This window comes from Nothoprocta perdicaria, unplaced genomic scaffold, assembly GCF_003342845.1.
Source record: "Nothoprocta perdicaria isolate Ctin4 unplaced genomic scaffold, notPer1 scaffold_0, whole genome shotgun sequence".
NCBI classification, from domain to species: domain Eukaryota; kingdom Metazoa; phylum Chordata; class Aves; order Tinamiformes; family Tinamidae; genus Nothoprocta; species Nothoprocta perdicaria.
In genome coordinates this window covers 1,777,594-1,804,771 of record NW_020454092.1, presented here as the reverse complement: position 1 = coordinate 1,804,771, position 27,178 = coordinate 1,777,594, and the positions used below count along the sequence as shown (strand labels likewise).

At 39.7% G+C, this 27,178-nt stretch overlaps 2 protein-coding genes across 3 annotated transcripts; one reads left to right on the top strand and one right to left on the bottom strand.

Moving 5' to 3' along the window:
* Nucleotides 1–11,696: 11,696 nt before the first annotated feature.
* On the bottom strand, nucleotides 11,697–15,465 carry SPC25 (SPC25, NDC80 kinetochore complex component). The gene is made up of 6 exons (XM_026035011.1): nucleotides 15,234–15,465; nucleotides 15,072–15,137; nucleotides 14,139–14,285; nucleotides 13,557–13,661; nucleotides 12,929–13,027; nucleotides 11,697–11,949 (listed from the first exon to the last, which is right to left on the bottom strand). The coding sequence occupies exons 1-6, from the start codon at nucleotides 15,385–15,387 to the stop codon at nucleotides 11,816–11,818; spliced, it is 705 nt and encodes a 234-aa protein (XP_025890796.1). The 5' UTR covers nucleotides 15,388–15,465; the 3' UTR covers nucleotides 11,697–11,815.
* A 1,370-nt stretch (nucleotides 15,466–16,835) lies between these two features.
* Nucleotides 16,836–25,722, top strand: G6PC2 (glucose-6-phosphatase catalytic subunit 2). 2 transcript variants are annotated; one of them, XM_026035000.1, is made up of 6 exons: nucleotides 16,836–16,847; nucleotides 20,255–20,472; nucleotides 20,731–20,840; nucleotides 22,774–22,885; nucleotides 23,674–23,789; nucleotides 24,689–25,722. In XM_026035000.1, the coding sequence occupies exons 1-6, from the start codon at nucleotides 16,836–16,838 to the stop codon at nucleotides 25,198–25,200; spliced, it is 1,080 nt and encodes a 359-aa protein (XP_025890785.1). In that variant the 3' UTR covers nucleotides 25,201–25,722. The 2 variants fall into 2 exon arrangements, with proteins under 2 accessions (XP_025890785.1, XP_025890777.1); XM_026034992.1 differs by lacking the exon at nucleotides 16,836–16,847 and having other exon boundaries at nucleotides 20,071–20,472.
* The last annotated feature ends 1,456 nt before the right edge of the window (nucleotides 25,723–27,178 follow it).

Here is a 27,178-nt window from a genome sequence, read left to right as displayed (position 1 = left end):
AAAAAAAAAAAAAAAAAAAAAGACAGCAGGTGAAAGGTCATTGCTTCCTTGGATATAGCTCAATGTAGGTATTGTCCTTATTAATGTCAATTACTGTCACTTTCTTGGTAGGCTGAAGAAAGGATAAAAGGCAGAAGGTTATGCTTTACTAGAAGTTTATTTTAAATGCATGAAAGCTTGAGCAGAAGTTACTTAACATAATTCACAGCAAGCTTTGAAGACTCAGCAGTATTTTATTACCTCTAGAAAATAAAGTTAAGGGTGATCATAAAATAATTTTGTTCTCCTGTTCTAGCCAAGGTTTATGAGCCATGTTCTAAAAGGAGACAAAGTAACACCCAAAATAAACAATTTTTTTTTAACTCTATACACTTCTTCCAGTTTTTAGAATAAAGTTTGATGTCATATGACTAAGAATCATACAACTCTTGCAGAACACTTTTCTGTGATATTTACAGCAGTGCCAGAAGTAGGAGAGGTTTCTGGGCAACAGACTCTATGCAACCTAGTCTTCAACAGTATTGTGTATGTGACACAGAACCAATGTGCTTATAGACCAAAGACACACACATGTGGGCGCACCAGCGCACACACACACATACACACTTATCTATTTATATATATATTTAATATATATGTACGCATATGTGTGCTTTTATATTTATACACATATACATGCATACATATATATATATAAAAATAAAAGGAAGGAACAAACTAGGAAAAGGTTGTAACAGTGTGTTTCCTATATACAAAGGAATTGGTGTGTTATGTTCACTTGGAATGCTATGCCAGGAAGTATTTTTGATTTCTTTACCTATGCAAATCGCAAAATATATAAGGTTTCTGATGCCATAAAACATGCTTAAAGGGTATATGTATACAAAGTGATGTGTTGCCGCTTCTTTCTTTTGAAAAACAGGGATTTGTTTGGTTCTATTGGTGACTCTTGAAAACTTCTGAAACCTTTATTACTCCTAGGGACCTTTGTGTTCTAGCCAGAAATGTGCTTAAATAAGGGCAGAACGGCATGAATCCAAATAGCACCTCCACTTAGTAGAGGATAAAGATAAGTGAAAACTTGTAAATCATGGAAAAAAGCTGGAAGTTTTGCCATTGTAGGCTGATATGTATAATCCACAGAACATCTTTTGAAAAATGCTACTGTCAACATTGTAATTCAACAGCTGCATAGGTTGTATGTCTGTGAGTGTATTTGAGGGAGTGGGAGAGTCTTACTTGGATCTCTTCTCCCTTGGAAGCTTTTTCAGTCTCTGATTTTTCTCATCTGTCTCTGTGCCTCTCTGATTTTATACTGGTTATCTGCAGAGCATGAAATATGAAGTAGAGTAATATATGTGAAAATAGAGTGATTGCTATAGGAAATATCCCATCCACAGTATTTGAAGTAGTTCTTGTTTAGTAATTACTGTCAAAATGACACTGAGATTTTAAAACAAGACCTTTAAAATGAGAGATAAATTGAATAAGCATAATGACCTGTTAAGATGGCCATTGAAGATGTTTAAACAAATTTAAACACTCATTTTCCATGATGTTTAAACACTCTTTTTCCATGATGTTGATTACTACCTTCACTGGACCTCTTCCCTTATGCAAAGACAGTTAAGAAATATAACGTTCAAGAATGGGCTGTGATATTTTAAAATGCCCCCAAATTCTGAAAGCGTATGAAATATTTTATCTTGCTCTGAGGACAGAATGCTGCTTTAACTGTGCATCCGTGGTATTGTAGCTTCTTTGATAACAGTGTAGAAAGTAATTCTCTTTAAGGATCTTCATGCAAGAGAGGAGACCTGTGGCCTCTGTTGGGCCTCTCCAGGTGTGCTGTGTGTACGGTTGGCTCGGGCAGGAGGGTTGGCACCCCTGCACTGACCCACCTTGCAGCTACTGTGGTTCAGCTGGCCCTTGGTCACCTGCTCATCTCCTGTGACCTAGGCATGTCCCAGAGTCCTTTCTCAGCAGCCTGGAATATATAGGTATGTATGGAAAAAAAGGAAAGATGAAACTCAGATGAGACATTTGTGCAAAAAAACAGGATAAGAATAAGGAAAGATCTTCACTAAACTTCCTTGAATAGTAACTAAGCTTTCAAATTACATTTTTTTTATGGAGATGAAAAATTTACTCAAATTTTTATGACTTTAGTGGGAAGGACCAAATCCTGTAGAGATCATACTTGACAGTGTGTTTCAATTCATTGCTTTAACCAGTCAAATCAAACTTTGGCTCCATCTTCCACTCCTCAGAGAGAGTGCAATGCGGTGCTTTTATTTTTAATTTGAATTTGTTTGCTTCTCTGCTGAAAATCTTTGCAAAGTGCTTTTGGAGGCCTTTAAGTATTTAGAGGATAATCGCATGTATTCCTGAAAATTTATTGAAGTGATTCACACAGCTCATGGTAAATGCAAGGTCTTAAAAGGTTCTGTATTTTTACCTTTTGTAGAATTGTCATCTTAGTCATTTTAGGAATAAGGCTTTGTATTCTATAACCTATTTGTTTTCAACTTCTATGCTCTCTTTTTATAGTACAGTAAAAGACACAGTGGTTGAGATGTTGAAGTAGCAAAAAGAAAGAATTTAGACTGTAGATGTTATTAGTAAATAGTAAGAATTTGTCTTCTATCTCTAGCCAGCCCAGAATATAGCAAAAGAAGATACAGATCTCATTTTATTTACTGTTTTTCATAACTATTTCCATAGCAAACGCATTTCACATGTGTTGTACCAAACTAAAAATCTGTGATTTTTTTCATAAAAAGCTTAAAAAATGCAGAAAATGGTAGAAATATCTGATCAAACAAGGTTAGACTTTGGAGTCATTTGGATCTTGATCAGTGTTAAGTAGTGCTAGTTCTAAAATACCAAAGTGTCCCGCGCTGTTTCCTTCCTGCCATTTTGTATTGTTTTGTATGTATTATTTGTTCAGTGATTCCCGCAGAATCGGAGCAGGTGTCACAGCTTTCTTCTGGAAGCCTTCGGATGCTCTTGTTGCAGCCTGTGAACATTCTGTACAATCACCGATGCCAAATCCTTCCCTGAGACCCAGCAGCAAGCACTAAAGCTTTGCTTACTTTGAAGTGATTTGAGTCTTAAATCTGCATCCATTTTGAGTGAAAATCACTTTCTGGTTCCAAACGGAACCCAATGGCAAAAGCAGTTACCCTGCGGCAAGTGTCAGTGCTATGTCAGCAGAGCTGATTTAGACACTGCACGTGTTCTACACAGACTCTTTTAGTAGGAAAACTAATGCCTCTTTCATTCATCTTCTCACTGCTGCAGCCTTCTGCAGTCTCAGAGAAACATAGGCTGTCATTGGTTTTCTACAATTGATGCTTTGGTATTTTTTTAATCTATTTGCTACAACTCATTTTTGTATGTCTCCTATTGTCGACTTCTCGTGACATTTGTGAGAGGAGTTTCTCAATACTTTTTACCCTTTCTGTAATGTAGACCCTTGGAGGTCCAACTTCAGTGTTCTGCAAACTACAGTTGCCTTTAAACCCTAAAGCAAAACCAGCCTGTTACTTGTATTTTGACTGGTTTTGATTTGGAACAGGGATCTAATGAGAACTTCAATAAGACAAACTTCTATTTTTAATTTTCTTTTTTAAAAAAACCCTGGTGAAAGTTTGGAAAAGTGGCATATGTGGATAGCTTTTAAATTGTAAGGATTTCTGACTGTAGTTGCAATGAAAACACAGTGTTTGGCTGTGTCTGTACACAGTTCTTGTTTTTTGAAATTGTTTACAATCAAAAATGGAAGAAATACTATAAAACGGTGTTTTGGAGCCATGTCAATGATCACCCACGTCAGACTAAAGACCAAAACAATTGTCTTACAGGACCTAAAATGATCTGTGCAACAAAACACATTTTATGGCTTCTGTTGAGATTTATCCTCCTGCAGTCCCAGGATTTCACTTCTGTATCCGAGCTCTCATATCATGCCAGGCATGTTGATACCTGCTGCAGGTCAGGGTGAGACAGATGACACCATTTCACCTGTGTTTTCATGAAAATCCTGTGCTTGAAGCAACTCTTTCAGAAATACGGTAATGTGTTAGAGCTCCACTGTTGCAAACACAGTGATGTGCTAGTTAGCTAGGAGTGCTTTCATGTATAGCTCTTGTGTACAACTTTGGGAGTTATTTTGTGTTTAACTTGGGTTATTTTGTTTTGTTTCTAATCGGGAAGATAATTACTCTTCATTGAATCTCTGGAACCAATCAGTATTGTGGGCTATTTTAATTTGGAGACACTTCCATAATAAACATAAGTATTAGGAACATAATGTCAGCTTTCTTCTCTTTTCTGTGAAATGCAAATGTAGTATTTTCCTTTGTTTTAGCTCAGAAGATTGTTATCCAGCCTCCAAACTCCAGCATTTTTAGAGTTCATCCTGTATGTTTTTGAGTTTGTCACTGTGGTGTTTTCTGGTACTTCTTGTACAAGACGATTTCTGACAGTAAATGTTAGAAGGACGAGTTCTCTCCATACAAATGAAAAATAAAAAAGACATTTTGCCAAAATTTCATAAGTAAATTTTTGCATATTATTGTTTCTGAATGTTCAGCTTGTGCTGCTTTGGAAAATCTCAGAGCTTGAGTTTCTTAAAAATAGATGTTCATTCAGGTGTTTCAGGCTTTGCCAATTCCTGGCCACCCGTGGAGATAAGAGAAGGGCCACTGTAGTACAGTGGTTCTCCTTAGAGAAAAACTGCAACTCTTGATTTTGCCAAGGAAATTTCATCTGGGGGTTGCACTGGTTAAACCCTTCAGACCTCTGCCACTGCAGAGTACACCAGTTCAGCTCATTTATTTGTGATAGGACTCTGTATTGTTTTCACTACCATTGAAAGCAAAAGGGATAAAGGTTTTCTTCCTGAGGAGCGCGCCACGTGTAGCAGTGCACTGAGCTTGAGTTGCTTCCATACACTAACTGAAGTAGAGCCCACAAAGTACTGTTTGTCAAGCAGCCTTTGGTGCAGCATTATAAGGTTATGAGAAATTATTTAAATGATAAGATGTGTAAAAACATACATGCAACTTCAGAAAATGGAGGCAACAGTTCTCAAAACACAAGTACCAGGAATCTCCATGCATCAGTTGGAATTTTCCCTCTGGAAGAGACATAATCCTGGGGAGCTGCGTCATAATTAAAGACTTAATTGCTGTAGTTAATTTATCTCCATGATAATATATAGAGATAATCTCATAGTGTCTTTAATATGGCATTTAAATACTTGTTTATGAAAGAGATTTATCAAGAAATTTAGCCATGTAAGAGTTTGTCCATTTGTGTGTCTAATGTCTTTTGCTTCCTATTCTACATTATACCCCTCTACTTACACAGCCCAAGGGAGAAGCTGTGCATACAGAAAGTGGCTCAGGATAGTGCAAAAAGGAGCAGGAGTTCCTTGCCATACTGCCTTTAAGTGTAATAGAAGGCCACATGTACGGGAAGCTGCTTCTCAGGTGAAGAAAGCAGACAGTCTGTGATTCTCTAGGAGCAGTGCAAGGCTGCAGCTGCCCACAGGGAACACTGTCTATGGGTGCAGCAGAGTCTCCAGCAGCGCAGAAGGTGAGTGAAAGGATCCAAATGGGAAGCTGGGTGGATGGGCAGGATGCAGCGTGCGCCGCAGTAGCTGCTGCAATGCAGAGCCCGGAGCTGTGAGAGCGATTGCTGTTCCACCTGAGGCTCTGTTGCATGGAGGAAGGTCGATTTTATTTCCCTAATTTCTGCTGGGCTTTTTCTGACTTCTTCCTGCCCTGTTGTGCAGGATGCCCTATTCCTGCCCCTTGACAGATTTCACGTAGATAGATGTTGAGAGGGAAAAGAACCGGTGCAATTTTTGAGGCAATGTGAAGTTATGACATAGAGCAGGGAGGTGGCAATCCTTGAGAGAGCTTGACTTGGTGATGTTCATCATACTTCCATTCTGAGAGACATGCTCAATTCAAGGCTAGCAGAATGGCATTGTGAGGCAAATTAATACATTTTTTAAAAGATAAAGCTTTCAAGTGTTTCTTGCAGTGTTTCTCATCAACAAAACTAGTACCACAGGCTTCTTGGTACTGTCACAGTGGAGACAGGGAGACAGTGTGGAAATGCAGTGACACAGATACTGCACAGGAAGCTGTTAGACCCAAGCCTTACTACAGGCACATAGCCACGTCGGGGCTGTGGAGCAAGGGGCAGTTTCTGCAGGCTGCCATCTAAATTATGTGTGTGCCTACTGACTGTTTATCTGTTCTATACTGACGTACGTAAAAGGGCTTTGGTTTTAGTCATTGTACTGGAGCACAAATGGGCAAGGTGATGATTTAAATATTTGCACACTTGGAAGCCACAGGAATCATTAATGGCTATGGGGCTTGCGTAGACCTAGGGGTAAGACTAACAGTCCCGTCTCAAGGTTGCATCTCTCTGGGCAGGATCTGAATTCCCAGGTGTGGGGTAGGCAATGCCATTAGAGAGTCCTTACGAGGTGATCCTGCCTCAGTGCCCCACAAGGGACACAGCTGCCCCAGTGCTTTAGCTTTCCTAGAGTTCCCAGGGGGTAGTTGGCTTGTGTGTCCTGGGAATGTTTAGGAAATGCATTAAAATTATTCCAGGCTGCAATTGAAAAAGGAGTAGTTGTCAATTCTCATCTTGAGCTGTGCTCCTCACTCCCTCTTCAGAGAGGAAGAAGAGTTGTGTCAGTTTAGGAAGATGAGGAAGGCAAGGGCTGAGGGAGAGGATCTGGCTATTGAATCTTAGTCCTGCAGTGCATTTTAGCAAGCCATTTTGTCGGAATCATCCATACAACCCATGTATTTTACAAGGCACAGGATCAAGGTGTATGGTACAGATACAAGTAATATATCCTTGTACCTATACGTGTGTAAAGGTACAGAGAAACAGGGGGAGGTAAAACACCTGAACTATTTCCTTAGGAGAAGTCTGTAAGAGCTAGTTTGCCTTTTAACCCATACCTGTGGGTTAGAAACCTTTTTGTACAAGATCTTAAAGGATATGCATAAAAGATAAATAAACATGTAGGATACAAGTGATATAAGGATATAAATGATGTAATGATCTTCTTTTGTAGATCAAAGGAGGATATTGGAATTAAGAGCTTTTAATTGGATAACAATACCCAATTGGAAGAAAATGTGAAACTAGCGTGTGTGTAGGGGTGGGAAACCAGCCCAGCATGAAAGGAAGTCCATCTACTTAGAAATACAACAGGAAAAAATACATTTATTCACATCTTACTAACTAGCAAAATAAGCTGTGTGTTGTACTAGGCCTCTTTCCACAGGAGACCTCCCTAACATGCTGTGGAGCGGAGAGGAGGAAGCAAGGGTAAGGCTGGCATGTGCTTTTCAGTCTGTTTTCCATGCTGTGCCTTCTTCTTTAGAAGCAGGCGTTATTGGTATAGAATAAACACACTTAAAGCAGATGTGTACATAGCTTCGTTCAGCCCTGAGTTTGCGAAGTCTTTAGTGATACTTTTGGAAGGATTGGTTCGGTGCTGCGATCTGTGTAACACTCGAGCGTTTGCAAGGTTCAAACCCTCAAATTTAATTTCAGCTCTATCTTCCAAGTGAAATTGCTTAGGTGTGACGCAGGAAGTTGTTAGCTTTTAATCTCTGGAAAGCGCGGTACAAAATGAAGCATTAGAAACTAGTTCAGTATCTTAGGTAATATCTAGAGGAAGAGCACAACCAATTTGTTTGTAGTGCTTAAGTTCAGTAATTAAGAAGAGAATTACTTCTTAAGCTACTTCATGGCAACACATATTTATATTGCTAAATTGATACAGCCTCCTAAACATCTGAAAAACATCCTCCTACCTTGGATATTTTTAAAGATTTTCCAATATGTTGTCCTCTTTTTAGGACTCATCTAGAGAATTTCCTGAGATTCAGTTCAGTTACTGAAGAGTTATGAGGACAAAAGACACCAATACAAAAGTTTTACTCTCTATGTATTTTAACCATGAAACCTTTTTTTAATGATACAGAAGTAGCCGTTTCTTTCAGAAGTTAAAAAGAAAATCAATGTTTCCTTAAATTTGAAATTTGTCTCCCACGCTGCAGTCTTTTAGTACGAATGAAATCTGTATTAAAAACAGAAGAGATTTGCTTTGTCTGCCTCTTACTGGAAAGTGATTTTCTGCAGCTCCCATTCAGTGAGGCATCTAAATGTTTCTCTAACTTCATGTTTAGCAGTAATGCAGATGTATGTTTAAGATGGATTATGTATTGTATGGCCGAGGCTTTAATGAATGTAGACACAAAATAGAGCTGATGCACCTGTTATATTCTCCAGCGGCCCCATGGACCAAATTTGACCACCTACTTAGACTAATTGGTTCAACTGTGGCCTCCACGTATGACGAGACATGAAGGATCAGAAGGGAGGCTCTTAATCCCAGTAAGTAGGAGATTTCCAGGGGAAACAGATGCCCTCGTTGTTGAAATTCCCAATATATCTACCTAGGCCCACTGGAATTATTTTCAGTTAAGCCTCAATTCTGGTAGTCTATGTGCTATTCCTACAGCCTGTCTAAGCATCCAGCACAAACTGAGCTGTGAGTTTGGCCATGGTTATCTAAGTGAGCAGATAGCTGTCACAAGGAATAAAACCAAGAGGAATTGCAGAGCTGCTTGTTATGTCTTTAAAAGCATCAGGCAGGAAAGGCTACTGCAATGCAGGAGATACGCAGCTTCCTTTCCATGGGACAGATTTACACCCTGGCTATAAACCACTTCTGAATTGATAAGGACAAGCTATTTAATGGATTTAAAGTCTCTTCAGCAAGACTAATGCTCCAGAGCTGCTGCATGATGACAAATTTGAACCTGACTGGGAGACCAGAGCTGGTGCTTTGCCAGGGCTCCATTCAGCAGTAAGGAAGTCCTGTGCATCTTACTTTCACGTATTCCAAGACGACTGAGTAAGGCTCCCCACAATGCCTGATAGGAGTATTTCTTCCTTTACTTAGGCAACTTTCTGCATTTTCCTCATGTGAAAAAAATCAACCTGAAATTCAGAGGTGAAATGTGATCCTTACTTAAAACTGAATCAACTCCGCCCCATCTGGGCCCTTTTTAAAGGCAACTTACCCTCTTACCTCTGGGCTCCTCCTTACCAGCTAGGCCCTGCTGCTGGTCCTCACCTGTCAGCGCAGGTGTGAAGACCAGCTGAAGGATTTGCAGGGGGCAGGATGGCACCATCTAAGGACAGACCCTCAAATCTGTAGGAAATCATGGTTTACCACTGCTGCTTCTCAAGGTGCAATTTGTTTATATGCTCAAGGGCCTGAAGGACAGTGCTTGTGTGACTTGTAGGAGCTGGAGCTGGTGCAAGGAACAAAGCAAATGGAGTCTCCAGTCTCACTGCTTGGCGGCCAAGGCCAAACCCCTGCCCTGCAGCCATATGATCCTGCTTCAGTAGTGACTAACTAGTGCCATTTGGTGATAGCTGTCGCTTTCAGAAAGCTAAGAACAGCACCAGAATTACTACTAGAGATAGTTTCACAACCTTAAAAAATCCGTGACTTGCCTGTATGAATAAATGATTTGTGTATAGGTATATTTGTTATAGGTGGTTCAGAAGGGCTTTTCAAAAGTTACAAATCATGCACAAGTGAGTGCCTAGAGACTGGTGTGACAGGACTACTTTAAACAGTTTCAGAGTACTGAATAAATTCACAACATTTAGTTGAGGCATTCAAGAACATGATAGTTAAGTAATGGAACAATGCAATAGGAATAAAAAGGACAGCAGCACAGCATAATTTCCTTGTGTAGCCACTATTTGTTTGCTTTTAAAAATATGCCTAACATTATCTCAGAGAGTTTCTGAAAAACTTCCTTTTAACCCCCACTCTTCTTCAAGTTGTCATAGAATGAGTGAGCTCTCTGTTCTGGTGGCCACAAGGACTGCTGCAGCGATGTGTTTCCCTGCTGTCCAGTGCACTGGAGTCCCAGTGACAGTACCTATCACTGCCGTCACTGTCCCTGCAGTTCCTGGATGTAGCGATATTGTGCAGCTTCATAACAAGTGGAAAGTTCCACCTAGCCACAGATTTAAGTGTATGAAGTTGTGTTAGAGCTAAGCATGTTAGATAAAGGCACATAAGTTTGATTAAAGATTTTCAAGACAGATCTTCAACTAGCATAACTAACTGGTATTGGATGGGGGGGGGGGCAGGCATCACAGGGTGATTTTACTACCTATTCTACTGGCTAAAGTTTTGCTTGCTTTTTTTTTTTCCCCTTAGCTCTTCCCTGCTTTTAGAGTGCCTGGCTCCGTTCTAGAGGAAGGAAGATCTGCATCTGGTTTCTCTGGTAAGGACACGAGGTTTGTTATTCAAATTCCAGAAGGAGTTGTAAAGGTTCAAATCACACACGATAAACATTTCAAACTTTACTGTTGGACTTGGAGGTGTGCACAGAATGTTCACAACTGGGCACGTCATCTTTTCTAGCAAGTATTTCTTAGGAATGTAAATTCCCATGCAATAGTTGTCATATATTTTTTGTTCTGTGCACAGCAAACTTGGTAATTTCATTAGAATCTATAAACCAGCTACTCATGTCTGGTATGGAAATAAGGAGAAGAAAATGTTGGTAAGTCTGAGCATGTCTTTGTGCTACTCAGTGCTGTGCTTTGATATATATATTATTTTTTCTGCTAAGATGATCAAATGAGCCTTTTAGCTTTAGTAGGTGACACAGGCAGGTGGAAAAGTGCAGAAATGTTTCACAAAAAAAACGCAGAAGAGACAGGGCTTTGTAATGTGGAAGATAAGGGCCTCTGCACTAGGAAGAAAAGAGCTTCCAATGGAGAGGGTGGTCCTGCAGTCACAGCTATTGCAAGAGAAGGTGGAAAGGCCAAGTGTAGACCTGAACGAGTGGATTTTTTTTTTTTTTTTTAATTACTGCTTTTGTTATACAACTCTAATCTACTGACATAAATTATGTCCAGCATTCTTCTGGTCATAGAGGCAACTAATTGAAAGAAATATATATTCTTTATTCACCCCAGGTGTAGTCCAGCTACAGCATTTATAATCAAGACAAACTTCTTACTTGTCTTGGATGGAGCTCTTAGTAGGAACATGTTGCTGATCAGGTCTCTTGTTAGCAACAGAAATAGTCATTGGATAAAGATCTGATACTTTTGTATCACACACTAATGTCCAAAAATATACAACCAAACTTGAGGCTTAGAAAACTGAGTAAATTCCTTTCATGATCTGCGATTCAGTAGAGCAGAAAGACAAGAAAAAAAATGTTAACATAAGTATCAAAAATATGCTCTTTACTATATGGTGTAGATGGTGTGATCTGTCTGTCTTATTTCAGGAAAGATCAATATACTTTTTTATGGTCATGGTTAGTATGACAGCCATTTCTCTATCACTGTGGAACATCCATGACCCTGCTCGTTTGGCTTATTCTTTGGGGATGACCCTCTGAATACGAGCAGTGTCTCTGAAAAGATATCAGGCTTTTGCAAAAGACTCTGAAAGAAGTGAAAGCCTCAAAGGCCAATTTAGCTGCTTCCTCTTGCCTGCAAAATTACATGTCTGGAGACATTCAGCTAAGGAAGTACTTGATTATACTATTGTTCAAAGAATAATCAAACAACCTCCAAATGATAATGACCAAAGTAATTTTGGTTACTTTCCTTTATTTAGAAGTTAGAGCTAGACATGGATAGAAAAGATAATTTCATAATACAAGAAGGAGAAATAAAAGAGCTGTACAGCTAGGAATAGAGACATAAGCTACTCTTATGCAGACTGTTTATAAGATAACTCGGTGAAAGCTTTTCTGATTTTGGCAATAAATGTAGAAAAATTGTTAGTTTCTCTCACTTTTTGCTGGAACTCTGCTATACATTCCAGGGGAGGAGAACAGGAAGTCACTGAAATGACACAAATTTCCAAAAGATAAGACTATGTTTATAAATAATAACAATAGTGTTTTCATACACATAAAATACAATTTAGTTCATTACCTTAGCTTTAGTTTCTTGAGCACTGAGTGACCTATTAATCTTTTTTTTTTCAGTGCAAAGCCTCAAAGAGCACACAAATGTTTTCTAATTTCCAGACCTCCCACTCAGTGCTGTGCTCCTGCTTTAATTTCACTTGAATTGTTACAGCAATTGCCAGCCTGCCTCAAAGGCTGGAATATGTTCACATGCGTTTTTGTTGCTGAGCAGGTGGATAGACTCAAAATGGATGCAGCCCAGCATGTGACAAACTTGGGGCTTGTGCACACCTTGTATATGAACTGGTAAAAACAGAGGCCTCTCTCTGTCCATACTTAGGAGCCAAAGCAGAGAGACAGTGTACATCCAGGTGCTAGTTAGACCAGTAATTCAAATTACTTCAGTTAAAAAAAAAAAAAAAGGCAATAAGATTTGTATTGCAAAAATAGCTTTAAAATCTGAGAGGTTGTACCCTTTACAGAAGAGAAAGGCTGATTTTCTAGGTTTAATCTTTCTCTCTCTCATCATACAACTATAAGAATTTCCTAGCGAGGAACATAGTTTTTCGGCCTGCGAGGCTTCTGAGCAGATTCATATACACGTCAGCATAAACAGTTTCCAACAGAGGGGAAAAAGCCACAACCACAAATAATTTCTTTCTATATAAGGCTCCTCACTTCTACTTTGCTTAAGCAGCAGCTCCACCAATGAAGGGGAACAAAGATAAGCAGTTGTGTTTTCATGTATGAACTAAGAAGCTCTATTAAAAACAGACTAGCCTTACCACATTTTTCATTTAGAGGTTTGGAAGAAAAAGTTACAGCTAAAATGTATTCAAACCCCTCTCTCCCTTTTTCAGACAGAGGCATCACATTCTGTTCTCTTACTCAAGTATTTTAAAATTACATACCTTCATAATCTCCCTGTTCATTTATGAAAAGGGTAAATGTATACGGCTTTTCGGGGTCTTTGTGGTCAATGTGCCTGAAGATAAACTGCAACTGTTCATCTAAAGCAAATACAACAAAGTCCATTGTCCAACAGAGTCCAAAACAAGACCATTAACATTTGCTGGAGAGCCTCCATGATAACTAATAATCACAGTATTCAGCGGCAGCTCAGTTTCAATTAACAGTCTTCAGAATACTCACTAATTAACCAAACCACTTGGCAAGACAAATGTGTTCTAATGCACCTTCTTCTGCCACTTGGGAGACAAGGGTAACATTTGGGATGAGGAGGGGAATGACTGCCTTTGAGTTGGCTGACAAAGCTACCATTGCCCTGCTCAGCTTTACGAAGGAATGTGAACAGCTGCACTGCTCTTCACTCCTTAGCCACCCTCCAGGCAGCAGGACTCACCTCCAGTGAAAATGACCACAGTGATGGCCTATCATTAAGGAGAGAAGGCATAACACCCTACTGACACTTAAACCAAAGAGAAAGTTTGAGCTGAGACTTGCACTCTTCCTCAGTATGTGGCTTGGTTTATTCTTCACTACACAGTCCAGCGTTAAGCATTATACTGCTGCACTTACCATGGATTCTGCGGATTTCCAGGCCAAGACGCTCTTCAAACAATGCTTTAGACTTGCACAGTCGTTCCATTCTCTCCTTAGTGGCCTTGTTTTTAGAATCTATTACTAGAATTTTAAAAGTTATTATAAGGATCAAGATAGAGGTAAAACAGGTACAAGAGACTCAGGACAGTAAAAAAGTCTGTCATGAAAAAGCACTGAAAACCATTCTCTAGCTCAGAAAAACTACTTGCTGTTTTTACTGACTGAATTCATACCTATTAACATCATTATTTTAGGACTCAGATAATTGCTCTAAAATGTAGTTTACTGAATAATCGGTAATTAATTAAACCGTCCGAAGATGACAAGTGAAAGCTTTTTAAATGAAAATTTCATTGATAAATGAACCTTTAGCTTGCTTTGAAACTTTTCTTCACCTTATCTCCACATCCTGCATCTTTATTAGTTTGGACTTTATTTGGTTACCTAGATTTATTAGTTTGAGGACATACAGCAAAGCCATTGCATATTCCGGAAGGCTTCTGTATTTGTTTTTGTTTTGTTTTTTTTCTTTGGTCTTAATTCAACTTCAGAACTTACTTTTCTTCTTTTCTATCAGCTCTTCTTTAAGTTCTTGAATGCTGTCCGTCAAGCTCTTATTTTGCTCTTCTTCATGATTTAGGTTAGCTTTTATTTCTGTAAAGTTTTCCTTATTTTCTGATATGAGTTTGTTCTGCTGCAGATTCTCTGAAATCAATTAGGAAAATATTAATTACAGTAAATTAATTAGGTCCTCAATATTTATTCCATACCTATATCAACTGAGATGACTCATTTGATTAAAATTCAGAGGAAGGCAAACTGCATCAACTGGACACTTAATCTGATAGTCTCTTCATAGTAAGGCATCTACACAGAATTAACCAGGAGAAAAGACGCAGAGTAGGGAGCTCCTCTGGCATTTCAAACATACACCATATGTTCCTAGTGCCAAAATGGTATGTTAGGTCAAAGCCTAAACATAATGGATTCTTTCCACAGAGAAATCATTTGACAGAAAACAAATGGAAATGCTGATTGCTGGTGTAATCACAATTTATTTTTACCTAAAATCCTGAAGGTTAATTACAGAACTCAGCATAGTTAATGCTGGACAGATAGGCTGACTATGTTCCACTAATGGAACATAGTCAGTTCCACTAATGGAAGTTCCATTTAGTTCCGCTAATGAAAGAGACAACGGAACTTCACAACATTTAGCTTCATGTATCCATTTCATTTACTTATCCCACTGCAGTGGGCAAGTGCTGTACATTGTTGTTCCTAATTTTAAGCGCTCATCGCTCTGAAGAGACAAGAACACCATTTGCAAAACTTTAACATGCACAGTTTACATCCTATAACGAAATGCGTTTTAAATTCACTTTGCCCTGGTTTTGCAGTTTGTCTTTAGGTCAGCTTAAAAGTATTATTCAGTTACAGAAGGTTAATTTTAGAAGCATCAAATATAACAGATAAAGCTCCATACTGTACCGTTATAATACTCCTTAATTTTGTCAATCATCAAGTCCTCTTCGTTTAATTTCTGAGACCATTTCTCTGTAATGGAAAGTTATTTGGAAAAGTTATTTCTCTGTAATGGAAAAGAGTTGATAAGGTGAACGCAGAGATACCGTGAGCACACGGCCTCCTTACCTGTCAGTGCTTTAATGGACTCCTTGCACGAATCCCTGAGCGCTATAGTCTGGTTGCCCTGCTCGCTGCCGTAGATGCTCTTGAAGCTGGCCCAGAACTGCTTTATCTCCTTCTCAATAGCAGCTATCTCGTCCTCCGCCCTGGTGCCGGCCATGGTGCTGCCGGTGCCACCCGCGGGCAGAGCGGAGAGCTCGGGCCTGTTTCTAACGGCTGCGGAGCGGCCGTTACCGCCGCCCGAGCGTCTTCAAACTACCGGCGCTTCCCGCCACCCCAAAAGCCGCTTCCCCATTGGGTCGCGTAACAAGAGCACGGCTGATTGGGCCGCACAGCGTCCCGGCTCGCGCGCAGCCGCGGGGCATGCCGGGAGCAGCCGTTGCTGAGGTAACGGCTGCGCGGAGCCGAGCGGGGTTTTCTGCTGCAGCCGCCGCTGCGAGGCGGGGCCCGGGGCCGCTGCCGGCCCGGCCCGGTCCGTGGCGGCGACAGCCTTGGCCGCTGCTGTACGTGGCGCCGGCGGAGCCGCGCACGGCGCTGCACAGCGGTGCTGCTCTCGACTCCTGCCGGGGCTGCGGAGCTGGCGTGAATCCCCGCGCAGGGCTCAAGGACGCGCGAACTGACGCTGAGATGGGGCGGGGACGATACCCGGCACCGTGTGGAGTCGGGCGTGATGCAACCTGCAAACCTAGCTGAATGAAGCTTGCTGGTGTAAAATGTAAAAGTCACCTCAACGTTGCTGGCCTTTATCATATGAGCTGATCATTTTCTCAGTATAATTTTTCCTCTGCCCCATGGGTTTGTGAAATACAATTGTGACTAACTTAAAAAAGTCTCATCATTGTTTTGGTGGATTTTTCAATCTGGTTTTGTCTGCATATCTTTTACCCTGCAGTTGCCAGGCTGAACTCTGTAACTATCTTTTTCACCAGTTAAGTTTCTCCCAAGGTTTTGTTAATTGTGTCCCTTTGTTGTGAACCTTCACCAGCCAGGGGTTAAGTATAACCATGATATTCACTATCAGCAATTGTGCCTTAATTGGTAGTCTTTTTTTTTTTTTTTTTTTTTTTTTTTTTTTTGGCATTCTTTTTTTTTTTGTGACTGGAGTTCAGACGTGTGTTTTTCCCCTCTCTTTCTGATAGCTTTGGACATCCTTGCTTGCAACTTTCTGGAGTTGTGAGCTTAGAGCATAACATAGGCCGCCTTTTACTGTCCCTCTACAAACTCAGTCCGGAACAGACTTTCCCAGTGCACATTTAAATGAAGCATTGTGGTTTTGGTCAACAGTATTTTCCTGCTCATACTGACAGTTCTTTCCTACCACAAATAGGCCAATAGAAATGTGGCCTCGTGACCCTAAGTAGCACCAGTCGTGTACGTCTGAAGTCCCCTGTGAGGTGTAATTCAAGAGGCTCCCTAACCCAGGAGGCCCCTGATCCTGTCACAGCGCTGCTTTCTGAAGTGGGCTTTTCTCAGTGGGTCATGCTCAAGCCATGGGGTAAGTGCTGAAGACAGTTTTAACAGCAGTTTATCCCATTTCTAGCACTGAGCTTTGCTGAGGCACTCTCATTGTACCCTCTGATTGCTTTTTTCTGTCTTTGCTAGCTCTTTATGGAAGCATCTGTAACCTTAGCTTAAATTTCAGGTTTATGCTGTGTGCATTGTATGTACAATGTCCACATAAGTACAATGGCAGCCACAGGGTGACAATTACCTGCAACTGTCCATTCAGCTGAGAGGCAGCTATTGCTAGTAAATATTTGAGTTTTATTTTATTGCTAGTTGGAAGTGCTCAAGTGACTGGTGCTGCATCCAGGCCTGGAGAACTGCTGCGGCTCCTATGGAGGCTGCAGAGAGGACCTTTGATTGAGGGGCTGGGGCTGACATGTGGACTCAGCGGTTTCCCATAGCAGGTTCTGACATCTCTGGGTGTGATTGACTTGGGGTTAGACAATGATGTAAACAAGTATTGTAAAGTGTGGCAGTTTGCCATTTTGTTGTCATATTGCAAACAAGATTATCTTTACAATTGTGATATTTGCATAGCTAAGTTCATACCAAAGAATAATGATAGTGTAGTATCCAGGAAAGATTAGATTAAGAGAACAGAAGCAAGAGCTAGGGATGGCTTCATGTTAGTGTTTATTGAATCTCTGCTGGTCCGTTCGACCACAAAGCAGCCACATCCACGGCTGCCTGGCCCAGTGAGGAGCGCTCAATGAGAATGCAATGCAGAAAGCAAGTGGGGATATTTGAAGAATATTCTTCATATATTCTTCTCTTTCCAAGTCTAAAAATAAGATTCATCCTCTCAGCAGTTCCATTTGGAAAACCTAAGAAAATAGCTGTCAGCTCTTGTATACAATGTTTACTTGTGACTTTACTAAATTGCTGGTTAATGGTTGTAGTTAGTCCAGCACCAATGAAAACAATGACAGCGAATCAATGTTATTGTTCAATTAACAAAACATAATGTACTAGAAAGGCAGGACTAATACATAGGTCTCCATTAACAGGGTTTTAGAAAATGTTTGCTTTGATGGGTTTTCCTTCCCTCGCAAACATTTGCTTAGCAACATCTGATACCAGTTATGTAATATTTGATCTGTATGTGCAAAGTAGCTGTAAACCTTTTATCCTGTCTTCTGCGGTTCATCAACATGATTTCTGTTTCTGAATTATTACTAACAGTAGAGAAACTGCTGGGCAGGGTCCGATTTTCCTTGTCTTGGAAAATAAAATAAATTAAGAACTATCAAACAAAAATTCTTTATGCAAACAGTTATTATTTCAAAAGTTTTTGCTTTCCCCAAAGAATTTATTTGATCCAGTAAAGACCTAATCTTTATTTTATTGTATGAAAAAAAGACAAAGACTTTGATTTAAAAACTTACTTGCATATATGTATTCTTACCATTATAAAATGCCACTAGTTTTCCTTGCAATTTCCCTTAATAAAACCTCAAAAGGTTCAGTGCATTACAGTTGCATTTATAATGCTGAATGAGGGAAAGGAGGTGGGGAAAAAAGCTATCAAGGAAGTAGTTGCCTCTTTTTGGAGTTTACACATATAATTGAATATAATGTTTCAAAATATGTTTCTTCATCTCTTCTCTGGTGGTTCCTAGAGCTCAGAAGGTCTTCAGTGCCTCGGTCTTTAGATGTCATGCTGCACAGCAGAGGCCTCCCGTGCTTCATGCCTGTTGAATGCTTCCAGGCACCTGCCTCTCTCATGTTACCTGTGATTAGTCCCACACCCTCCTGCTTTCTGCTCTAAAGCTGTGGGATTTTATCTCTAAAGCAGATTTTGGAAAAAGATGGCTCAGATGTCTCCACATAAAAGTTGCTGAAGAAGTCAGAACGTAGGAAAAAATAAAGTAAATGTATATGTTTCCTGTTAGCTAAGAGCATTTTTGTGTGTACACGTTATATCTAAGGTCTTTATTGTTCTCTCTAAGCCGAAATGTAATCTGCAGTATATGAATCAATAGTGAAACTTTTAACATGAAAATCAGTATCATGACACGCATAGTGTCTATTTTGAAGGAGTGACTTTATAGAAATATTGCCAGCACCTTCTAAACGTTTTAGTGTGCCTGAATACTTTGCCTGAAGTGAGCTCAGGCTAAGCAGACACAGCACTACCCAAGTGGGTGATATGAGTGGGTATTTTTATATTCATAACTAATGTAAGAACGTAGTAAGTTATTGAAGTGGTCCCGTGTATCCTGTGTTAGGGAGGCAATTTTCCTGATACTACTAAATATCAATGGTGGCATTAAAAAATGGTACTGCAAGGTGACCTGAGTTCTTGTTGATCTTTTGTGAGGACATTAACTTTATCTTGATGGAAGTCCACTTGTTTTAAAGTGCTTTTCATAACAGAGCAGTACTTACTTAGGTTTATGTAATACCCGTAGCTGTATTAACTTAAGTACTAGAAATAAGGAAGCTGTTTAATCTGCAATAAATTGATCTGATATTTGCACTAGTATTTACAGCAACTTGTAAACTAGAAAGAAAAACTAGAAGAAAACCTCTGAGTCTTTTTTTTTTTTTCCCCAAAACAAACTTTTCCCCCTTCGTTCAGTGTGTAGCCTTATTGTTTACTTGCTGTATACTCCTATCACCTCGCTGTCAGGCAGAATGTCAATTTCCACCTGAGCTTTTCTTGCCTGTTCCTCCTGGAGATCCCAGGTGCTTCACTTGGAAATACTTCATGGAAATGCTCATGAACATCTGTTCCTTCCCGCTGCTGCTGCAGAGGGAATCACGGGTTGGGGCCAGCTCCCCCTGGCAGCTACTTGCAGCGTAGAAGTGGTGTTAGTGAGTGAGGGAGTTCAGCAATTTTGTGTTCACAGTAGGCCCTGTGCTAGCATGGCTTCTTGTATGAGGGGAATGATTGCTTGAGAAGATTGGTGCTTTAAAAAAAAACTAGTATTCAACAGCATTTTTGAGGTATGGATGGCAATTGTATTTTTCATTACTGAGATGTATGTTAGACACAGCATGGTGGCCTAATTGTATTTCAAATTAGCATGTACAGTTTCAGTGACACTTCAGCACAGACCAATTATTTGTGTATTCTTTCTGTCCTTTATGCAGGCAACACTTAATCAAGTATACACATTACCAATGTCCATCCTGATGAGAAATGAACTGTGAAAAACTTCAAGCAAACAAGTTCCAGCTGTTCACACAAAGGCTTGCGCAAGTCATGCATAGTGGTGCCACAAAACTTTCCCCACAATTTACTGCTGATCAACATGTAGCTCACTTAGTTTCCTCCAATTAAAATTTGCAAACAGAAAAGCTTTCCAGTGTTAAGAGACTCATGTGCTTTCCTGGAGATTTGTAGTCACATGTTCTGGGAATGGCTGGGTGCACCACTCTGATACAATATAAAGGCAACGTCAATCACTTTCTCTCATTTTTTAATAGCTCCCTTCCATGCTTCTCTTTCTCCCTCATTTGAAATCTAAGATTAAAGGAACTTTACCAGATTTCAGCTACAGTTTAATCAGTTTAAGATGGATCTCCTCCATAGCAATGGGGTGCTTATCATCCAGCATTTACAGAAGGATTACAGGGCTTATCAGGACTTCCTTAATTTCATGTCACATGTTGGTGATCCCCGGAATATATTCTCAATTTATTTTCCTCTTTGGTTTCAGCTCAATCAAGTAGTTGGTACTAAAATGATATGGGTGGCAGTCATTGGTGATTGGTTCAACCTCATATTTAAATGGTAAGAAGTTCTTTTTATTTTCAAATTTGATATTTCTTATAATGGTGACTATATGTTAGAGATATTTAAGACATATTTGAAATGAAATTTTGATAAGAGAGGAAGAACCTAAAGACCTATTATAGGATGACTTCAACAATATAATTTTTGTATATACATTGTAAGATTATTTATCATGCTTTGTTGTGGCTTTCTCACCAAATTCTTTTAAGTGAGTTTGTGCTTTTTTTTTTTTYTTTTTTTTTTTTTCCCCCCAAGGATTTTATTTGGTCACCGTCCATACTGGTGGGTACAGGAAACAATGATTTATCCCAATCAGTCAAGCCCGTGCCTTGAACAGTTTCCTATAACATGTGAAACTGGGCCAGGTAAGACATGTTGGAGATTACATTGATGGAAGTAATGGAGACAGAAGGACTCAAGGAGAGTGGCTGGTTCTGGACAGAATGTGATTTACAAAGATCTTAAATGACGTACAAATCTCAGAGCTTATTTTTAAAAGCGTATCAAAACACAGGAAGAGAAAAAGGAAGAGAAAAAGTATAGTAGCTATTTGGTTGTTGCAATGGCAACTGGACACTGAACGTGTGTGTGTGTATGTGTGTGTGCACGTGGTTAGCAGAAAGTTACATATATGTATATGTATGTATACTTTGAATATACTTTTTCATTTTGACTTATGTAGCCTTTTTGTTTATTACTCTTTTCTTTGTGGAACTCAAGTGCAGTATTGCTGGAGTTTGAAATGAAATTTCTTAGCAGATTGCCAAAAATAAGTGTGGGTAGCTGGAAGTCATTGTGGCCATCTTCCCTAGATATATTTCTGCTTTGCTGAAGTATTTTTCTGATTTGCAATCTATGTCCGTAGCATATCATAACAGTTTCTTCAGTTAAAATGGTTTCTTCTGCCAGTAAAATAACCCTGTCCATTTATTTTTCTGTTGTCTGCACAGAAAGCCAAGCTGAAAGAGTCTGATAAAAGCAAATTTTTATCTATCTATCTATCTATCTATCTATCTATCTATCTATCTATGTGAGCAGGGTGAAACATAGCCCCTATTATCAGGGTAAAGAAGTGAAAGAAGTGACAAAATAATTTTAGGAATGACTTCTTTTACACCATGCCAGCAGCACTTTAGTGTACAGAGTTTTTTTCACAGTTATGGAAACTTCTCTGCTGCTGCATATTGCTTCCAATATGATGAAAATTTGCTTCAGTAAATTAAAATAAATGACACCATACCTTACTTCAGATGGAATAAAAAGAACTAGCTATCAATCTCCCTATGATCATATGTTCCTTGTTATAAACTAGCATGGATAGACCATGGATTCCAATGTATTATGGCATCACTGCTTGCTGCTGGGTCTGTCGATAACCTGTATACAAACTTAACTTTAGAATTTGTAAAATAAATCAGAGTTAAACATAAATTAGCACAGATCTATCTGCTTCAAGCGCATTTCTTAGTTTATTACAAAACTACAGAAAAATGTGAATTTTCTGGACAGTAATATAAGACATTGATCATCATACTGGTTGCAAAAGACTTCCTAACTGGAGAAGCAGGTAGAGGGCAGTTTTGAAGGGACAACTGAATTTGTGCTGGTGCTATAACGTAGAGTATCAGGAAGAACCAATTGTTGCTCCCCTTAATTATGAAGTAGCCTATTCATAGTCTCATATTTAAAGCCTGCATTGTACACTACAGCCCTAGCAGGGGTCTAGTATTTAGATCTGCTCAAGTTTCAGCATTAGTATTTGCTAAATTAGGCTTGTGGCACTCTAATTTATCAAGATATCTTTGCCTATATGGGGTATGCCATAACCTGAGCTTTAGGGAAGACAGAACTGCATGGTTTCACATATTCTCTATAATTGTCACCTCATTTTTTTTTTCTATCCTTATGACTCTCTGGGGAAAAAATATAAGTAATTAAAGCTGTATAGTCATGATGTTATAAATGCATTAATAACATAACAACTAGATGCTCTATTTTTTAAATCATAATCCAGATAAATGCTATGCTTTCCAAGATACATGCCACCAAAAAATATGAGATAATCATTACTGAATCATTTCCTGGCAAACATTCTGGATTTCCTATAGATGAGTTTTCTAAAAAAAAAAAAAAAAAAAAGTAAGAAAATAAGCTTTTGAGAAACAGTTATGTTCTTTCAGGCCTTATTAACCATCCTATTTTTAAATCATTAGGTGCTAACTGCATAGACATTTTCTACAAACCAGATGTTATATTCATCATTTTTCAGCCCGAATTTTTCATTTTTGTTTTTATTAGGAAGTCCATCTGGGCATGCGATGGGATCTTCTTGTGTCTGGTATGTAATGGTCACAGCAGCACTCAGCTACACGGTAGGATGGAAAGATAAATCAGCAGTTACCCTTCACAGGTCAGTCTCGTTATTCTCATACACATAAACAGATGTTTCTTTATATACATGCTGTATTTTAATGGACCTGTCTTAACTGTGCTCAGACTGTTTTGGCCCACTTTGTGAAAATACCTTCATTCTGATTTGTTTCACTTGAAGAAAAAAATATAAAAGAGGTTATATGCATGTTTATAGGGTAATATTTACTTTCCTCATATAAATATATAATCATATAATCTCTGACTCAACTGCTATTAAAGGCCATATTAGGTCTTTAATGTTGGAAAGCTTGAGTTCCATTAATTGTCTTTGAGATTTAGGTTATTACATAAATTTTTAAGAATAGTCATTCTTACCCTGTTTTAAAGCAATAGCACAAAATGCTTGTGGAGTTCACTGGTTGTAGTGTGTTACTTAGCTCTGTGGGGAATTCTTATTGCTTTGCTGGCTTGACAAAGTTGTTCCCATAATTTTGTGACCAAGCTGATGATCTTTTCAGTTTAAATGGGCCTTATGGAGGTTAGTAATACTAATATAACTTGCTATTGATGCCTTACTTTGCTAAGACGTGATAGGGTCACAGGCCCTATATGACTTCCCTCAGCCCTGGTTGTGGCTAATCAACCGTGCTTGCTAATATTTTAGTGTTGATTTCCAATTTTTAATCATCCAGGTCTTATCTTTAGTTCTTCTAAACCTGATACTTGTAAAATTATGAGCCTAGTGCAATAAGAGAAGGGGTAAATTAGTAGATCAGTATGATTCTTTGTTCTTAATTTTTTGAATATCTTCCTTTTCTCTCTCAGACTGATTTGGTCATTCCTCTGGACTATTTTTTGGATTATCCAGATCAGTGTGTGTATCTCAAGAGTATTCATAGCAACACATTTCCCTCATCAAGTTATTCTCGGAGTATTTGCTGGTAATGTTCCTATTTGCTTTTTGGTTTGGTTGGTTGGTTGGCTTATTTAGCTAGAGAATGTTAGTAGTGCTGCTCAGCTGCAGCTGTTGTGGTGTTCTGTGCTCTCTGGGAGATGAAGGATCTGGTGGCAGCGTCGAGGCAAATCGCAAGGCAGCGTTAGGGAGCAGCGGTGCTGCCGATGGGCCCGGGCAGGCAGCCCCGGCCCTGCGCCAGCTGATGCGGCTGCCCCTGCCCGGCATGGAGGGCAGACTCGAGCAGAACTCCGTGCAGCTCGCGCTTTCCTCTCAGGAGGAAAGGCCTTGGGTCACTTCAAATAAAAGCGCTGGAGCAAACTGGCCTGTTTGTGGTGTGGGTGAGCACGGGGTCAGAAACCTGAGTCAGAACAGATTAAAAAGACTTATTAGCAGTATGATCTCCCCAGTGATTTAAGATCTTCAAATTTAGTTTTCAGAATTACTTAAATATATTTCTAATTGCTATTTAGGGAGTTTAGATTTATGAATAGTCGTGTGTGGTCTGTTCTGTGTCTTCTCATTCCAACACCTAAAGTCTATATGGGAGCTGCTTTTCAAATCTACGTTGTTAGGACCAGTCTTTGAATGGAGACTTGTCTAGAAGAGGAAGGTTCCACTTTATGTTTAATACTTGATAGGCTGACATCTGGGAGATTTAGGCCTGAGGCATTTATTATGGTAAAAATGTGTTGAGATTGTTACCTTGTTTTCTGTTTGTTTGTTTGTTGTCAAAAATAGTGGCTTTTGGTGGTAGAAAAATATTTTGTCATGCACCATGGAAGCGGTCATGTGGGGGTGGCTATTCTTCTGTCTGAGTTCTACAGTGAGACAAAGTGCTGCTTGCAAGTATGATTTTCTCTGTAACACTGAGTTTCTGCTCCCCAGGAATGCTTGTGGCTGAAGCATTTGAGCACACTCCTGCTATACAGACAGCAAGCTTGAGAATGTACATCAAGATAAACTTGTTTCTTTTCAACTTTGCCCTTGGCTTTTATCTAGTCCTCAAATTTCTTGATATTGACTTGCTCTGGTCTGTTCCAAAGGCAAAGAAGTGGTGTGCCAACCCAGACTGGATTAACATTGACACAACTCCATTTGCTGGACTCGTGAGGAATTTAGGTGCACTCTTCGGCTTAGGGCTTGGTATTAATTCTGAAATGTTCTTCACAAGCTGTAAAGGTAAAAATAGCTGTAAGATAAGTTTCCGGCTACTATGTGTAGCTGTTTCTTTAGCTACTCTGCAGCTGTATAACTTTGTTAAGATACCTACTCATACTGAGTATTTATTCTACATTCTTTCTTTTTGCAAGAGCGCAGCCATGCCTCTTACTGTAGTTGCCTTGGTTCCATACTGCGTCCACTTATTTATGAGGACAACTGAAAAGAAGCTGAATTAGAGAAATTTTCCAAATGGGCAGCAGTCTGTGGATGTCTGTGAACTTTTCAGGTGCACCCACTGCCTAAGGCAGTTTTGCTAAGCCAGTTTGCATCACCCATGGGTGGGGGCAAAGACACCACATCTTTGATGTACCCCTCGTAAGGCATCAGTCCACCCAAGAATGATCTCAACAACTCTGAAATAGGAATCGCTGTCTCTATTCCTTGAAATATTGCAAGGAAGGACAATGTAGTTTTCTAACCATATGCTGGAGTGTGCAAAAGTTTTGACGTGTAATTAACTACTTTTATTTAGCTACTCGATGGTCTCTTAGTTCTGTCCATCTCCAAGTAGGTGGTGCTTCAAGCCCCAGTTGTATATAGTGATAGTCAATAATCCATTTTTTAATATACAGATACTGTCTGTTAATGTGCTAGGTAATGGTGTGACAGTATCACGCCACCCCGAAGTGTGCTGCTGCGCCCCGGCACTGCGGGAAAAAAGCAGCAGAGTTACAGAAAAGGCTTTCTTCAATGTAAGTTATTGTGCTTCCTGTGCAAAACAGCTTCTGATTAAGGAAAAGAATAAAAGAAAAATGTATTCCAGATAGACTCTCCAGAATATATTTTTGTGCTAATGTGCATTTTTTTTATCATTCTTAATATTTAAAAAGTTGTCATATAAATCACCAATGCTGAAGATTATACACCTTTGATTTTCTGAAAATGCATCAGTGTTGTGTAACAAATACGTGGGTCCTGCACATCTACGCAGAACAAGTGAAGAAAAGTGTCAGTAGTGAGATTATCTCAGCACGCGGCCTCATGCTCTCCTGTACTGCAAAGGTAAATTAGTCTAATTCTTTCCTAGCAAGAATCACAAGCGTGAATTGGTTAGTGGGTGTGTAAACCATGAAAACATAACTGAAGATTGAAGCACTGCAAGTTACATTTTTTTCAGACTGGTTTACCCAAACACAGAAGTAACTAATATTAAATATTGAATATTATGTTAAGTAGACAAGTGATGTTGTAGATATGTAAAGCCAAACATACTCTCCCCTTTTTTTTTTTCCATTGTGAAGCACCTATTGTGTGCTCCCCATGGTGTACAATGCCTAGCGAATGCTTTAGGGCTGCAAACCCCTAATGCTGACAAGCAGCGTTAAGGCTACATTATGTTCTATGAAGTCTGTCTATGTATGATCTGACAGCAATGAGGCTGAGAGGTTGTAAGTGTAATACAGCCTCTAACCTCCCAGGTACTTGTAGGATGACTGAAATGGAAAGAATCTTGTTTAATTGGGAAAACAAGGTGAACAGTTTGAGTTGGTCTATGGGAATTAATTAAACAATTAATGATGTAAATTACAGAGGCAAATAAAAAACAGGTGTCCTTATTTAAGAGGCTGTTAAGGCTACCCTGACTTTTAACAACTGGTTTTAGCACTGAGAAGAATACTGTTCCCTCTTCTTCCCGTTTCTTCTCCTTAATGAATCTCTGAATTTCTGTCTCCTGCAGCAGCTGACCTGAAATCAGTCAATATATGTAATTATGACTATTAAAATTTAGGCAACAGTGACTAAGCTAATAGGAGCAGAGACAAATAATGAGAAAGGGGAAGCCTGCTCTGACAGAGCTGCTTCCCAGGTTCTAGCTGCTGGGTGCCTTGTGCCCCCTGCCGTGGAGGTGGCCGGCAGAGGCACCCCGAGGTGCGGGCAGGTTGGTGCAGCTGCGCTGCCCTAGGCTGGAGCCAGCGCTTAGCAAGCAGGAGCAGCCGGGCAGCGGGAGCCTGGCCGCGGCGCTGCTCTCGCGGCGCTCCTTCCCGCAGAGCAGGCCTGCTGCAGACACCAGCCAAATACCAATACCTGGCCTCTGCTGGGAGACATTCAAGTGCTTGTCAGAAGAATAAGAGATCAAGTGTTAAAGCACAAAAGTCAATAAAAAATACCATTTATTCATGTTATTTGGGTCACAAGGCTGCAGTCCTCTACGTA

Coding starts and splice junctions, on each gene's coding strand:
- G6PC2 (XM_026035000.1), top strand. Junction 20,841..22,773: donor AACATGTGAAACTGGGCCAG/GTAAGACATGTT, acceptor TGTTTTTATTAG/GAAGTCCATCTGGGCATGCG. Junction 23,790..24,688: donor TATTCTCGGAGTATTTGCTG/GTAATGTTCCTA, acceptor TCTGCTCCCCAG/GAATGCTTGTGGCTGAAGCA.
- SPC25 (XM_026035011.1), bottom strand. CDS start 15,387: ATGGCCGGCACCAGGGCGGAGGACGAGATAGCTGCTATTGAGAAGGAG. Junction 13,662..14,138: donor GCTGATAGAAAAGAAGAAAA/GTAAGTTCTGAA, acceptor TTAAAATTCTAG/TAATAGATTCTAAAAACAAG. Junction 11,950..12,928: donor TGAACAGGGAGATTATGAAG/GTATGTAATTTT, acceptor GTGTCATTTCAG/TGACTTCCTGTTCTCCTCCC.